This window comes from Myxocyprinus asiaticus, chromosome 1 (assembly GCF_019703515.2).
Source record: "Myxocyprinus asiaticus isolate MX2 ecotype Aquarium Trade chromosome 1, UBuf_Myxa_2, whole genome shotgun sequence".
In the NCBI taxonomy this organism is placed as follows: domain Eukaryota; kingdom Metazoa; phylum Chordata; class Actinopteri; order Cypriniformes; family Catostomidae; genus Myxocyprinus; species Myxocyprinus asiaticus.
Genome location: NC_059344.1, coordinates 11,442,234 through 11,458,515, shown reverse-complemented (window position 1 = coordinate 11,458,515; position 16,282 = coordinate 11,442,234). Strand labels below are relative to the sequence as shown.

The following is a 16,282-nucleotide window of genomic DNA, read 5'->3' as shown; positions in this document are numbered from 1 at the left end:
ACATCCTATCTGCCAACACCCAAGAAAAACTGTGTCCAGGTTTACCTAGGAGAATTGGTGCTGTTTTGAAGGCAAAGTTGGTCACACCAAATATTAATTTAGCTTTTTTTATGTTTTATACTTTTGCACAGTACTGTATATATTTGAATTATTTTTTAATTGCTGTCAATGGAAAAAAATGCTTTTTGCCATCATTGGGTTTAGTCCCTTCATCTAACAGAAACAGCTAATGGAGACCTGGGGCACGTTCAATCTCAAAACGGTGTGCACCGTTTTGCTACGGTTTCCGGGTTGAACGACATGTTTCCTCGAAACGGTGTGAAACGGTGTGCAACGGGCTTTGAGGTACATTTTCTCTCATTTGGTGGGTGTGTCAGAGGTGTTACCCAGTCAGCAGCGATGTGTATATAAACCCCGCCATATTAAAAAGGCAGTGTGCGCAATGGATCCAACTAAAGTCCTTTACAAATGTGTCCACTGCAGCTTGGTGTATGCAACAACTGAAGACATTAGAAGCCTTGTCATCCTGAAATGTGAGGCAAATGTTGGATCACCATAATTAGGAACCACAGTTTCCACATCCCTTCACTCGATTGGGATTGCTATTCTGGACTGCAAGAGCAATGACTGTAACATCAAGCGTATTTTGTAGTATTAAACACATATTTAAACCAATTTCATCAGGCTCCGAAAATTCTTCGTAAAGAACGCAAAGAATGGCATTCTCAGCTGCCATAGTTGCAACACTTGCGTAACTTAACAGGGTGTTCAATGCACCGCCGTTTCCATTTAAATAAACGTTTTGCTACGTTTTGTCGGGGCTGAATGTGCCCCTGCTAACCAGCCAATTCCTGACCTCCTGGAGTGAACACTGTTTATACAAGTTCACTTGAAAAGGTGGTCTGGGGTACGGTTAATGTGAACTCTGATATGGTTTGCTGCTGAAATGAACACAATCTGTCATAAATTGCGGAAGTGAACCACTGTTAATGAAATATATGTGTCTTTGCATGCTCCTGTTTGCGAATATTTTGGTATAATGCATTCCTCATACCTGCTGGTCTCCAAATACATCGCCTTCAGAGAGCAACTCACATTCTTCACATCTCTTGCAATGCATCTGTGGGCCCGCGGCAAACAAACGCAAACATTCTTCACATCTTTGCATGTACAGTTCATCATACTGCGGTTCGGATCCACATAATAAGATGTGACCGGAGATGAGCAAGGGGGAGGAATCGGGTTCAAGTTGGGCCGAAGCAATTTAGCACAGTGTGAATGTGCCCTAAGCCAAACTAGGCCAGTAACAGTCTACAAGTATTCATATGCAGACGTGAAGGTTTGGCCAATGCATTGTAAGTGCATTCCTGTTGTGTGTTACTCAAGGAAGTGACAGAATTCCCTTAAAATGTACTTCCGGTACCCTAGGATCGGCCACATTATGCCGACTCACTGACAAGCAGCATCTACTAACAGACATGTTTGAATCGGCTCCAGAAAAACGCCTTCCCTTTTGGCACAACCGGATGCGCATCACGTCAGCAGTGTGGGAGACCTGAGTTTGGAACCCACGTTGAAACCAGGAAGTAATCGTGTTCGCATTATCAGTGACAAGTGTGATTCAGAGGTTGCATTTTTCCCTCTAACATTACATTTGTACTCCACTGATGGTTAGGTTAAGGTTTGGGGTTTAGGTTGGGTGTTCAGTTTATAAAACATGCATTCGTCTTCACTGTTTTACTGCCTGTACATAAAAAAAAACAACTCACTTCAAAACTTGCTTTTGGCGCCCCTTTTTACACCCGGAAAATGGAGCTCACACGTGCCCATACGCCAACAACACTTACCACTTTGGCCACTAGGGGCAGTCTATCGAATTTCGGTAAGCACAGACCGATTAAAGCTAATGATAAGCCAATCTACTGATTAGTATATTTTGGGTCTATGGTCTCTTTTTTACGTTTTTGCAGAATGTAGAACATTTCTTATGTTTTTATTTGTCAATTAGCTGCACTTTCTATTTTATTAGTCAGCGTAAACTGTTTCTCATTTTCTCAGAAACGGTTGACAAAAAATTTCGCTCAAGGGTATAGTGATGGCAGAGAAAGATTGAATGTCAATAACAGTCTGGTTGCAGTTTCGATCTACCCACCAGACATAATGGATAAATGCTGCTCTTATGAACATAATTAAAAAGCTGAAATATGATAGGCTCACATTTTTAGGCTGAGGTAATAAGAAAAGATAATTAAAATTAAATATCCTGTTGTCCTTCTTTCTGGATTTTTCTCAACATCCACCTATCTAAACACTTCGTATTTCATTTGGCTGTAGTTGGGTTCATGCCATGTGGTGCTGTCAGATATAATCACAAATGTTTTTGGTAGTCAAGCACATATGAGACATATCATGACTTTTTTATTTTACAGTATTTTACTATTGTACGCTACATTTTGGTTGGGACAGGGTTTACAATAGGGGTCGACCGATAATCGGATCCGATATTCATATTTTTTCTAATTATCGGAATCGTTATTTTGTCTGATCTGATTGCCGCTAAATTTAAAAATGCGCTCCCTTGCCTCCAGTGACAGTCTGAAACGTTATTGCTTGTAGTCTGGCTCAATGTTCTGGCCGCAGTATTATCGGATTGGTTATATGTCACAAGTAAATGGCCAATCAACACTGTACTCCGTATTCGTTGGGGAGAGGTGGGAAAGCGGTAGCAGCGAGAGAAAGATGAATCACTAGCTATGTTTCCATCCAAGTTGCGAATGTAATTTATGCTAAAAACAATATATTGCAGCAACAATGTGTGAATGAAGCCGCATTTCCATTCAAGGGTGATCAAAAGGATGAATTCGTCACTTCTGGAGAAACTGTAGCCACTGTGAGTGTTTTTATAATAAAATACTGGTGGTTTAAAGCACGCAGACAAAACACTGTAAAGAGCTTTGTCTCATGTCTGGGAGCAACAGCGCGTCACACACTTCTGGGAGCGCTATATACAGTGTGCGTTCATCCATCCTTATGACTATACCGTGCGGATCTATAATATATTTTTCAAAAGTGTCAATAAACTTCTGTTCCGTACAGTTCAAGTTTGTTTTCAGCTTATTTGCTATGCACACTTTTTGTAGGCTTTGGATTTTCTAGACACCGTTATTTCAGGATGACCAGAGCAACATTTCATATGCGATGATTGGCCAGTTAGTCCAGGAGTTTTTCAGTCACATGAACTTTTTTTTCCCTAACAAATTCAATAGGAGTGTATTCAGTAAATGTGTTTCCTTCATAGTTTATGTGCATTTCTTCTTATCAAATAAAAAATGTATCCACCTGAAGCGAGAATATAATTTTTTTATGCATATTTTGGAGATTTATTCGCATCTTGGTGTTTCCATCCGGCAGTTTTTATGCGATATCCCAAAATGTGCATAATATTTTTTTTGATGGAAACAAAGCTACTGAGAGGACGAGCTGTTTTCAAAGGTAAGAATGCAGATAATGAAGTTGCAATAAACATCACAATACTCTATGCCAGCGGTCACCAATAAGCGCCAGATTCGGACCACGAGACATCATGACAACGGTTGCCCCATGTCACCGTTTTTACCCTTTATATTAGCAGCGCAACAAAACAACAGAGCTGTGTACACCGCAAGTGCTCCGGGGTGTAGATAGCACTGATCTTTCAGCGCTATATCTTTGAATATGTTTCTCTTGCACTGAACACGCTTCATTAATGCCCTTTCGCACTCTGCACACGTTGCCTCTCTCCCCCGGCCCGTGACATGAGGCGCTGCATAGTAGAGCTGCAGACACAGTTATTTCAATGACAGTAGACCATAGCAGAGAAATACAGTGAGCAGCAATATAGATGGGCAGCAGAGATAAGGACTGATTTAACAGAGTACTCGCCAGTATGAGTTGGTGTTTTTACTTGTTATAGCTGATGATGGCATTGATAGTGGTAGCTAGCTATCCAACGTTAGGGGGTTTAGCAAACATAACGTCAACTTTGCTAGCATTAAATCTTTCGCCTCCGTTGTGAATAAAATCCCATTGCCCTTTTTGCACTTGACCAAACGGGCTAGCCAGCAAGCTACATGAAGAGTGTCAACTCCAATAACATTGAGCCTTGTCTGTTATGTTCTGTTATGTGGAAACATGTTCATTGGCATTTAAAGGACGTTTTGTGTTGGAGTTTGTGTTAGTGTAAATTTTGACACTAAAATTTTAATTTTTACTGCAAATGTATATCGGCCCAAATATCGGTTCCGTCTCCTTGATTCCTAATAATCATTATCATATCAGCCCTGAAAAAACCATATCGGTCGACCCCTAGTTTACAATATTGTTGTTACTACCTGACATGCAATTTCAGTGCAAAATATTTCACAGTGGAGAAAAATGAAGCTTTTTACAAATACATAAGTAGACAAACAACCTCAACAAACAAGTAAACATGGTCAGCAGATGATTTCAGCAGTTATGAAAACGATTTGTTGCAAATCTGATTTTTGCTGTTTGTGTTTGCTCAACAGGAACTGTGAGGGCAAAAACATCCGCTACAGAACATGCAGCAACACAGTAAGTCAAACTGATATGTTATGATTATGAGGCTCTGCATAATTCTGATTGTGGAATCAGAATGTCTGTAATTCTGCACGTCCCATCGCTCTTGTATGTTTATTTGGTTAAACATTTTGGATAATCTGATTATGTTTCCATCTTCCAATAAAAGTGAAGTACTGTCAGGCCTGTTTACATATTTTACCATGTTTAAATCTATTATGCAGAATAGCACATATTTGCCTTCAAACTCGACATAGAAAATGTGAATGAAGTCTGCAGCTTCTTGTCTGGGCCTAGTTAGATTTAATTTGGTCCAGTGGCAGTATAGTGAAAGTGACACCTGAGAAAAGCGGTGCTCAAAACAGCACACCACTACTGTTCTACACTGGAAAGGAGTTCAGTATGCAATATACAGTGGCCCCAAAAATGTATTTGGACACGGATGCCACTCTAAAAAATGTTTCAGTGTCATTGCATTAGATAACAATATATCAAACCAAGTGACATTTATTTTAAAGATATATACCTGTATCTTAGATATATAGATTGAGACAAAATTTATTTGGACACTTTGTCAAATGTGTCCTTATCAAATGTTATTGAAACATGTCCATAGTTAATGAACTATACCTGTGGTTACTATACTAGGGCACCTGTGTGAACATGAGAACTGATGACACGTGGTTTGATATTTTGTTATATGTAATAACATTCATACATTTTTAAGTATGGCTTAAAGGTGCACTCAGTAATTTTTTGAAGTATGTCAAAGTAACTTACACTGACTTACACTAACACCTAGTGGTCTGGAAGCTGCTTCATTCATACACAATAGTTTTCAGTTACCAATGCTATTGTAGAAATTCACTATGCACAGTAAACCAGGATTAATTAATCCATGAATTAAAGTGTCTAATAACAGGGCTGTTACTGAGATTAAGCAAGTAGTATACAGCTGGTCATGTGATCTTAACATGGCTGCCCCCGTGAGGGCGCCTTCGCCCCATTTAGAAAAAAATAGCTTTTGTAAGGCTACTGATATGACTGAACTCTTCATCTCACATAAGTGGTCATGATTTCATACTTATGTTTCAATATTACAATTAATTTCTTTAGAAGTAAAACTTTTTAAATGAGGAAAAAAAAAAAAAAAATACTGAGTGCACCTTTTAGTGTCCAAATTTTTGGGGGGCCAATAAAGCCTTTATTTTGGTAAAATATTCAACAGTGTCACCTGCAACATTTTGACGGAAATAAAAAAACAAAAACATTCCCTTCAAATATAACTGAAAGATTTTCATGACATTTGGTTCTGTTGACGGTTTTTGAACATCTCCATTCTTCTGCTGACGTGGTCTTTACACTGTACTGAAAAACTCTGACAGTGTTTATTGTTAGTGATGTCTGATTTGTTAAAAAATTGTTTTTATGAGTCGTTGGGTAGATTGGAGTAAGATGAGACGATTTTTACATATGCTGTTTCCTATACAAGAAAAAAAATAAACAGAGATAAAATGAATAGAGATACCTTTATTTCAAGGTGTCTGCTATGACTTGATATTATAAAAATGAGTATGTAACAGAAAGCCACAAAATGGCCTTAAAAAAAATCTATTGGCTGAACTTACCCCTGACCAAATATTTTTTTCCATTGAAACACTGTTTAACTATCATTTCTAATCTATAATCTAATTCTTGATGAATTATAATCTACCACTTTCCTCTTGTTTCCCTTTACACTGAGGATTGTAATTGCATGTAAATGATGGAACGCTAAAGTCTTGGCCAATAAATAAATAAATAAAATCTCACTTCTTTAGGTCCTCTTTTAACTCCAAACATTATGAGCAGAACAGTTTTTAGAGCAAAATGATTTGTTACAAACTTGTTACTGGACTAAAATCTTTGGCGACCAAAACAATCGCTGCTTTAGGAGTAATATCATAAGAGAATGTAATGTCATAGTTGAATAATTTAAGTTCCTTAGATATCATACGAGAATATGCCAAAGTAGAATCTACTACTTTAATATAAAGTTCCTATTACATCATAGGAGTATATAATGCCAGTGTAGAATTGTTTTTAAATTCCTATGACATCAAAAGAGAATTTAATGCCATAGTAGGATCTTTAAGTTTATATGACGTCATAGGAGAACTTAATGCCATAGTAGAATCTTTTTAAGATCATGTGACATCATAAGATAATGCAATGCCATAGTAGAAGTTTATATGATGTCATTGGAGAATGTAATGCCATAGTAGAATCTTTTTAAGTTTCTAAAACATCCTGTTTTAATTGCAAACTTTATTAACAGAACAGTTAGTTATTATAAATAAACTTTGTTTCAGTAAAAACCAGTTGCTCAACTTTCTCCAGAATGTTTGATTAATTTTGGCCCATGGTGATCATTTTGAAAATAAGCACCTAGCTTAGTATTTAAGGCCTGATATTGTGCTAATCACTTATGGGTGTGGCGACTGGATGTGTGTTTGTGCTGATAAGGAATGTCAGTTAGGATGACCGGATGTGTGTTTGTCTGAAGTTTTGACAGTTTGTGGTTAGAAGTTGTTTTTAACTGTTAAGGTTTGTCAGTTAGTATGACCGGAACTGTATTTTATCTGAAGTTTTGACCATTTGTGGTTAGTGGAAGTGTTTAACTGATAAGTTTTGACCATTATTGTCAAATGAGTGGTTTAAAAGGTGTGTGTTTTTCTTGAGTCTGAATAAGTCGCCACATTCAGAAAATATTCTGAACATTGCTAAAATGGCGGTTTCTCCAGTGAGTGTGCGAACTGAATTACCTGAAAGGTTGGCTTTAGCCACAAAGCGCAAGAATGTATCGAGTGTGACAGAGTTAAGGTTAAACATTGTGAAGCGTGAGCTCCCCTCATCCCATGAGAGAGTTGTAGGGTTTGAGTTTAATAAAACAACACGTACCGTCAAGATCTACACTAGAGAAGTTGATGATGGAGTATCAGCCAAAGATCCACTCTTATTCCTCACGGCTGCGGATTGGCATTTTTTCTATATGAACGTCTGGACATCTGTGAGGGGGAACCGGTACGGCTCACTGTACATTACCGGTTGGGCAAGTGTGACCCCAAATGTACGTTTTCGTGTATTGGCTGAACTGCAAAACAGAAAGTCAGACAATTATATCTGCATAGGCACTTCAAGGATTACTACAGAAGATTCTTCTGATGATGACTCTTCCTCAGGAGACAATGATACCAATTCCTACGATACAGACACGGATTATGAAAACTACAACATATCAGTCTCAAAGTCTGAGTCTGTAATGGCCAAGATGTGTGAAATTGTTTGAAACAAACCTCTTTTTCAACTGCTCTGACGTGAATGTATTAAGAAAACTTTTCTCAATTTTGGATCAAATGTTCAATGAATGATACAGTAAAATAAAAATGTAATTAGTGTTTTAAAGATATTTGTTTTCAAAACTGGTGTGAGATGTACGATCGCTACGTTCAAATTAAAGATAAAACGTTTCACCCCCGAGATGTGTTTGCGTAGTCACAGAGGCCAACATGTAACACCGTCCCATCTACTACAATGTTTATGTCTCAAGACAACATTTCTATTCCCTACTTGTGACTTGTTGCCCGAATTTAAACAAATTAAATTAAATTTAAATGTTTAACTAAAGTTTAATACTATCAAGTATAAATTAATGTTAAAATAAATGCACTAACACCTGTCATTTAACAAACTATTATTTTTTAACATTTTATTTACAATGTTTTTGAAGCACACCTCATATAACTAGGCTACTAAACACAGTCTGTATCACACAGCAATAATAAATACAAAGTAAATTAAAACAAATGTTTAATTACATTTAAATAACTTTAATTCTACTAAGTATAAATAAAAGTTAAAATAAAACGCTCTTACAATGATTATTTAACAAACTATTATCTTTAAACTTAAAAGTTTTTAAAGCACATACACTTCACACAAGTAGGCTGCTAAACACAACAATCTATATCACACAGCATTAAGAAATAAAAAGTAAGATTTAAACACGTTTAATTAAATTTTAATATGATTAATTATACATATAAAATGCATGTGAAAACAAACATGCTTACATCAAACTATCATGTATAAAACTTGTGAATTTATGTTTTATATGTTTTTAAAGTTTAAACTCATTATGATTAATGATTTGTAATTAATAATTTAATTTTTTAACATGTACACCATTAAAACATGATTATCAATTCAACAGTTGAGATACAGCGAAGTATTTCAAAGTGTAGAATGTTCATTGTCTGTTTAATTAAGGAGTCAGGAGGCAGCGAACTGTCAACGTGAGTATGTTTTATTACTCTTCAGCGTTATTAATAAAACATAAACAAAGAAGGCACTCAGTGGCCAAGTAGTCACACACACAAACGAGTAAAGGCTTCTATCAAGCAAACACAGTGAGGCTCTCTCTCTCTGGTCTCTCACTCTGATGCCTCGTGCACCTTTTTATGTCTCACTCCACCATCACTACAACAAGAAACATGTGTTAGAGATAATTACAACCCAGGTGACGAGCCTTACCACTCTCTCTCTCCCGCAGACAGACATACAACCATGCCCCCATCACCACATATCCCCACCACCCAACTCAGGCCAGGGCAACATCTGGCCTGCCAACTCCCCCCTCCTCCATTTCTGGAGAGAAAGTCAGCCACAGCCATCTGTGCTCCTGGTCTGTGGATCACCTGAAATTTGAACTGCTGAAGTGCCAGGTACCAATGGGTCATCCGCACATTGGTATCCTTCATACAGTGGAGCCACTGGAGTGGGGCGTGATCTGAACAGAGGGTGAAGGCCCGCCCCAAAAGGTAGTAGCTGAGAGTGAGGACAGCCCACTTAATCGCCAGACACTCCTTCTCCTTCTCCACCCCTTTCTAGTAAGATCAGTCAGCAGGCTAGTGACGTCAGAGTAACTAGGCACAACACTTTGGTAGTAGCCAGCCAGCCCCAGAAACTGTCTCACCTCCTTTTTGGTCTTGAGCCTCGGACAGGCCGCGATCATTGCGGTTTTGTTAACCTGGGGACGCACCTGCCCGTGGCCCAAGTGGAACCCCAGATACCGAACTTCCACTCACCCAATAGGCTTTGCCGTGAGCCCCACCTGTCGCGGCGACCTCAGGACAGCTCTCAGATGTTGCATGTGCTGCTGCCAGTCATTACTGTAGGTAATAATATCATCTAAATATGCAGCGGCATATGCTGTATGGGGTCTGAGAATTTTATCCATGAGACGCTGAAACGTGGCTGGGTCCCCGAACAAACCGAACGGAAGGATCACAAATTGGTGTAAGCCAAACGGTGTGGAAAAAGCCATTTTTTTCTCGGGAGATTGGAGTTATAGGGATCTGCCAATAACCCTTTGTTAAGTCCAGTGTTTAATAAAATTGAGCCGTGCCCAACCGATCGAACAATTCGTCAATCTGAGGCATTGGGTATGCGTCAAATTTGGACACCGCATTCACTTTGCGATAGTCTACACAGAACCGGACCGTCCTGTCGCTCTTAGGTACCAGAACCACTTTGCTGGCCCATCTCGCTGTGCGACTCTTCTATTTCGCCCATATGAAGCATTGCTTCTAATTATTCCTTAACAACCTTTTTTGTGTTCAGGAAGGCGATAGGGGCGGCTACGAACCACCACCCCCGGGGTGGTCTCGATGTGGTGCTCTACGAGGTTTGTGCGACTGGGGAGAGGCGAGAACTTGTCCACAAATTCCGATTGCACCTTGGCCACGTCTGTGAGCTGTGACGGTGAGAGGTGGTCTCCACATGGGACCGGGGTGAATGAATTTGGTTTGAGAGTCACCTCCAGCCTGAGCTCCAGCCCGAGCTCCACCCTCTTGGGGACTACCATCGCTCAGGCCACAGAGACTGCCACCCTCCATGATTTTAGGAGGTTGAGATCGTAAACTTGATGTGCTCTGCCCCTATCCGTTCACTTAACCTCATAATCGAGATGTCCGACTCGCCGTGTGACCTCAAGGTGAATTCCCGTAGTCGAGTGCCCCTGTTATTGGGGGACCTGGCTTTGACGTTCCTGAGCTTGGAGAAAATTCTCCTGTGTTAATTGACCCAAAGTGTGGAGATTTGCTCTAAGATCAAGAATGTACTGAATTTCATTTTTACTGTTTGAAGGTCCCTCCTCCCAAGCTTCCCGTATGACATCGAGCATACAGCAGCTCGAATGGGGAAAACCCTGTGGAGGCTTGCGGGACCTCTCGTACTGCAAATAACAGGGGTTCGAGCCACTTATCCGAAGTCCTAGCATCCTCTTGTACAATCATGTACGAATCATATTTTTTAAGGTTTTATTAAATCGTTCTACCAACCCGTCTGTTTGTGGGTGATAAACACTGGTGGGAATCGATTTAATACCTAACAATTTGTATAGTTTGCATAGTGTTCGTGACATAAAGGTAGTGCCTTGATCAGTGAGGATTTCTTTTGGAATCCCCACTCAGGAGATTATCCTGAAGAGTGCCACTGCAACACTATATGCTGAGATGTTGCGCAGGGGCACTGCTTCTGTATATCGTGTTGCATAGTCCACCAGAACTAATACAAAGCGATGCCCGTGTGCGGTCCGTTCTAATGGCCCGACGAGGTCCATGCCACTTCTCTCCAAGGGGACCTTGTTCAGCATCAGAGGGTGCAATGGTGCTTTTGGGGTGGCTGGTGGATTCACCAACTGACATTCACGGCACGCTGCACACCACTTATGTATGTCCCTGTGCCCAGCCAAAAAAAAGGGCCATTTAATCAAATTTATGGACTTGTAACTTGTAAACACACCCAACGATTTAATAAATTAAAACCGTCAATTGTACACAATGTGCACTGAACTACGGAAAGGGACAAAATGTATATTTTGATAGTGTTTTTTTTTAAAGTTATGAGTAGTGATAAAAGTCCATTGATTTTAAAGTTGAGACAAGAGTTAGTGCAACCTTTACTTCCAGTAGTATTTTAAAATATACTTTACATAAATGAGTCCTCACAGGTGTAAAATTTAATCATGAAGTGTATTATATTCCTATTTTCATCAAAGGATGACACCATACACATCCACTGAACCTAAAACTACTCCTGGAGTTGATACAGTTCTGTAAAGTGTTAACATTAGATCTGTGAACCAAAATATTTGTGACAGAGAATGGCCTGTCTGTATGTGTGTGTGACACCGGCGACTTAACGGAGCATGTGTAGTTTTTAGCATTATAATTTGGGTTATAAGGCTATTTGTGAAATTAACAGATATTTGAATTAAGGAAAACAACTAATCTCAACTGTTTATGCTGATGCATGTGTCATGTGACCTGCACTATAGAAAGTCATAAGATGGCTACAATTGCACTTTTAAAAAAAGTCTTACGCAGTGCAATGTGATATTTCACATATTTACTCTATTTTACAAAATAACATTGTCTGACTGACGCATTCAAAGAGATATATTTTTTTTTTTAATCAAAACTACGATTAGTCTCATACACTGAATGAATGAGAAGGACAAAGTTCATAACATCCAGATCAGCTTCAAATCGTGAACCACAGTAGATCAGTATGCAATGTATGCTTATCATAAATTGGGGTGCTATTTAATAACAACCATTTTCTTATTAATGTAAGACATTGAATTTGGTTTAATAGGTTTAATGATAACTGAATATAAAACTTGTTTAAATTTAAACTACCGGTTTTGCAAAAGTTCACATTTCTATTATTTATTTCATAGTTGTACTGTGCTACAGGGGGTTACCCTTCCTCTCTGTTTTCATAAACCTGGGTGCAATGACTGTATCAGAAGGCTAAGACTAAATGATTCAGTGGGATTGTTTTGCTAGATTGATAATTTATGACCAAATAAATAAATATTTCATGCCTTTGATTGAGTTCTACATCTACTTGTGCTCTCTAATTTAGTGTGACCATTTATTTTACAGTGTTAAAATGGTAAGTGCTTACCTTAAAACATTATTATTCATGTTATTGGAACTATTATTATTTTACTGTTTTCATCACAAACTAGGGAATACATACTTGACAGGTTTATGTTTTCTGTTTCTACCCCAAAATGATGTCTCTGCCATTTGAAATAATATGAATACAACAGTGATTAATCACTTCTTCAGTATTATCACAGCTGTGCTAAAATCACATTTTCTGTTTTTATTGTTGTTTCAGTGTCTAAACTGAAGACTTTAAAGAGTGAGATTAAGAAATAAATGTAATTATTTGAGATATTTCATTGTATTGTTGTATGACTGTCCTCCTGGTATGGTGACTTTGTCATTCTTTGAAATTGTACATGTATAACAATTTAAAAATTAAAGTCTATGTATTGTTTGCAACTGTAGGTGAAAATTTGAATGTTCAAAAAAAAAAAAAAAAAAAAAAGGCAAAAACCAAATAGATGAAAAATGTCAATACTTCATTAAACTGTTAGAAAAGGACAACGATTATACATCAGTTGGTCATTTTTGCAAGTTTAAATAAATCTTTTCTGTAGTATAAGCTTTATGTTTTAGTGTGTGCTGTCCAGAAAGAGTGAATGTTGGTGGTGTTAAACATATTTTGAGTGGTCAGGCTTATCTCTACGTTTCACAACCAGAAGACTTGGCGGATGTGTGTATGTGTGTATGTGTGTGTGGGCAGGTTTGGGTGGTTTACGAGGACTTTTTTTAGGTTACAAACTGGTAATTACAAGGGTATTCTGCTATAAATGTGGTTTATTAGGACATTTCTATTGTCCCCATAATTCAAATCGCTTAAAAAATATACTAAAGGTTTTTTTGTTTTTTTTTAAATGTCAAAATGCAGAAAGTTTTTTTGTGAGGGTTAGGTTTAGGGGTAGGGTTAGGTTAGGGGATAGAATCTATAGTTCATACAGTATAAAAACTCATTATGTCTATGGAGAGTCCTCATAAGGATAGCCGCACCAACATGTGTGTGTGTGTGTGTGTGTGTGTGTGCAGGTTTGGGTGGTTTACAAGGACATTTTTTTTTTAGGTTACAAACTGGTAATTACAAGGTTATTATGCCATAAATGTGGTTTAGAGGACATTTCTATTGTCCCCATAATTCAAATCGCTTACAAATATACTAAACGAAGTTTTTTTGAAAATGTAAAATGCAAAAATTTTTTGTGAGGGTTAGGTTTAGGGGTAGGGTTAGGGTTAGGGGATAGAATCTATAGTTCGTACAGTATAAAAATCATTATGTCTATGGATAGTCCTCATAATGATAGCTGCACCAACATTTATAATCTTTAAATAGTCTAAACATGTATGACTGGTAATAAGAGAATAAATGTGACATTTAAATTTTCTTAAACATATAAATTATTCTGAAGTGTATGTGCTTTAAAAACATGATAGTTTGTTAAATAATGGTGAAAGTACATTTTGTTTTAACATTAATATATACTTAACAGAATTAATAGTATTTACATCTAAGTTATTTAAATCTATTAAATTAAACATTTGTTTTAATTTACTTTGTAATTATTGTTGCTGTGTGATACAGATTGTTGTGTTTAGTAGCCTAGTTGTATGAAGTGTGCTTTAAAAACTTTGTAAATAAAGAGTTTAAAAATAATAGTTTGTTAAATGACAGGTGTAAGTGCATTTATTTTAACATTAATTCATACTTGATAGAATTACACTTTAATTAAACATTTGTTTAAATTCGGGCAATGAGCCACAAGTATTGCTTGCTGGAGAGTTGTGGTGAGTAGAAACGTTGTCTTGAGACATAAACATTGTAGTAGATGGGACGGTGTAACATGTTGGCCTCTGTGACTATGCATACACACATCTCGGGGGTGAAACATTTTATCTTTAATTTAAATGTAGCGATCGTACGTCTCACACCATTTTTGAAAATACACATCTTTAAAACACCAATCGCTTTGATATTTTACAGTATCGTTCATAGAACATTTGATCCAAAACTGAGAAAAGTTTTCTTAATATATTCACATCAGAGCAGTTGAAAAAGAGGTTTGTTTCAAACAAATTCACACATCTTGGCCATTACAGACTCAGACTTTGAGACTGATATGTTGTAGTTTTCATAATCCGTGTCTGTATCGTAGGAATTGGTATCATTGTCTCCTGAGGAAGTCATCATCAGAAGAAGAATATTCTGTAGTAATCCTTGAAGTGCCTATGCAGATATAATTGTCTGACTTTCTATTTTGCAGTTCAACCAATACACGAAAGCGTACATTTGGGGTCACAATTGCCCAATCGATAATGTACAGCGAGCTGTACCGGTTCCTCCTCACAGATGTCCAGACGTTCATATAGAAAAAATGCCAATCCGCAGCCATGAGGAATAAGAGTGGATCTTTGGCTGATACTCCATCATCAACTTCTGTAGTGTAGATCTTGATGGTGTGTGTTGTTTTATTAAATTCAAACTCAACAACTCTTTCATGGGATGAGGGGAGCTCATGCTTCACAATGTTCAACGTTAACTCTGTCACACTTGATCCATTCTTGCGATTTGTGGCTGAAGCCAACCTTTCAGGTAATTCAGTTTTCATGCTCACTGGCTAAACATCCATTTCAGCAATGTTCAGAATACAACTACTACTTGCTATTTTTAGTTAATCAGTCAAACAACTCACAACTCACAAGTCTCAAACTCTTCAGTCAAATGGCTCAAAAGTAACAAAAGAATCGTTAATGGAATCGTTAAGGAACTGAAATTGTGAAGTGCAATTGTAATCAGAAGCAGAATCATTACATTTCAAATGATTCCATCCCTGTTTCCCAAACTACTAGACAAACTCATTTTGGAGAGCTATTAGATGCCCATGTGTCTCAACCACTATTTTAATCAAGAGCCAGGGTTTTTCTACTATTCAAGTAGTTTCATCTGGAATCACAGTCCTCCTTCAACCATGATTCCAATCAGAGCCAGCTGGAAATCAATCCCAGAAAAATATTTATTCCATTTCCATCAAAACTGTGAGAACTGATGCATGGTCTTCCCTCTCAGGCTTCATGATCATTATTGATGAGGTTCAATGTTGAATTGTTCTTGTAATCTGCCATATTTCCGACCTTGATAATGAAGACTTGTCATTTTAAATCTGCCTATCCCAGGGAACCGCTTAAATCACGGATAGATTAGCTCTGATGATCTTTGAACATGGGCGTTTCTGAGCCGATTAAATGGTTAAATGAGTTCAGAGTCTTGAGCTGGAGAGGAAAAGTCTGACTTTCTTCTATGCATGGGAGATGTCATGGGAAATATTGTTTTTCAAAACGTGGATGTTTGACACAGTTCAGTTACACTGTCACCATAAGTTAATGCACTTGGTCATGTGTGTGCTTTACAATGTTATACATGTGATCAGATTCAATCTAACTGCTTCTTAGCTGTAGAAAATAGTATTTCCAGTGTCATTCTCAGGTCAGCTGTTACTTTTGGGCTTATGAAATGTTAGTATTAGTGTATTTATTGTCACAGATGTCTTTAATAGTTTCCAAATTTTTGTCACCCACAATCTTAACACTCAATTGTAAGCATTATAAAATCAATGTTTTTAAAGTGATTGAAATTCACTCCAAAAATAAAAAAACAAAATTTGTTAATTTACACAAACACACACACACACACACACACACACACACACACACACACA

At 37.7% G+C, this 16,282-nt stretch overlaps 1 protein-coding gene across 1 annotated transcript in view; it reads left to right on the top strand.

The window, feature by feature from the left end:
* Positions 1 to 16,282, top strand: part of LOC127422472 (ADAMTS-like protein 3) — a 309,781-nt gene that overhangs the window by 178,940 nt on the left and 114,559 nt on the right. The window contains exon 5 of the mRNA XM_051666043.1: positions 4,548 to 4,593. Coding sequence (XP_051522003.1) covers positions 4,548 to 4,593 — 46 coding nt within the window. The remainder of the gene's footprint in view (positions 1 to 4,547; positions 4,594 to 16,282) is intronic.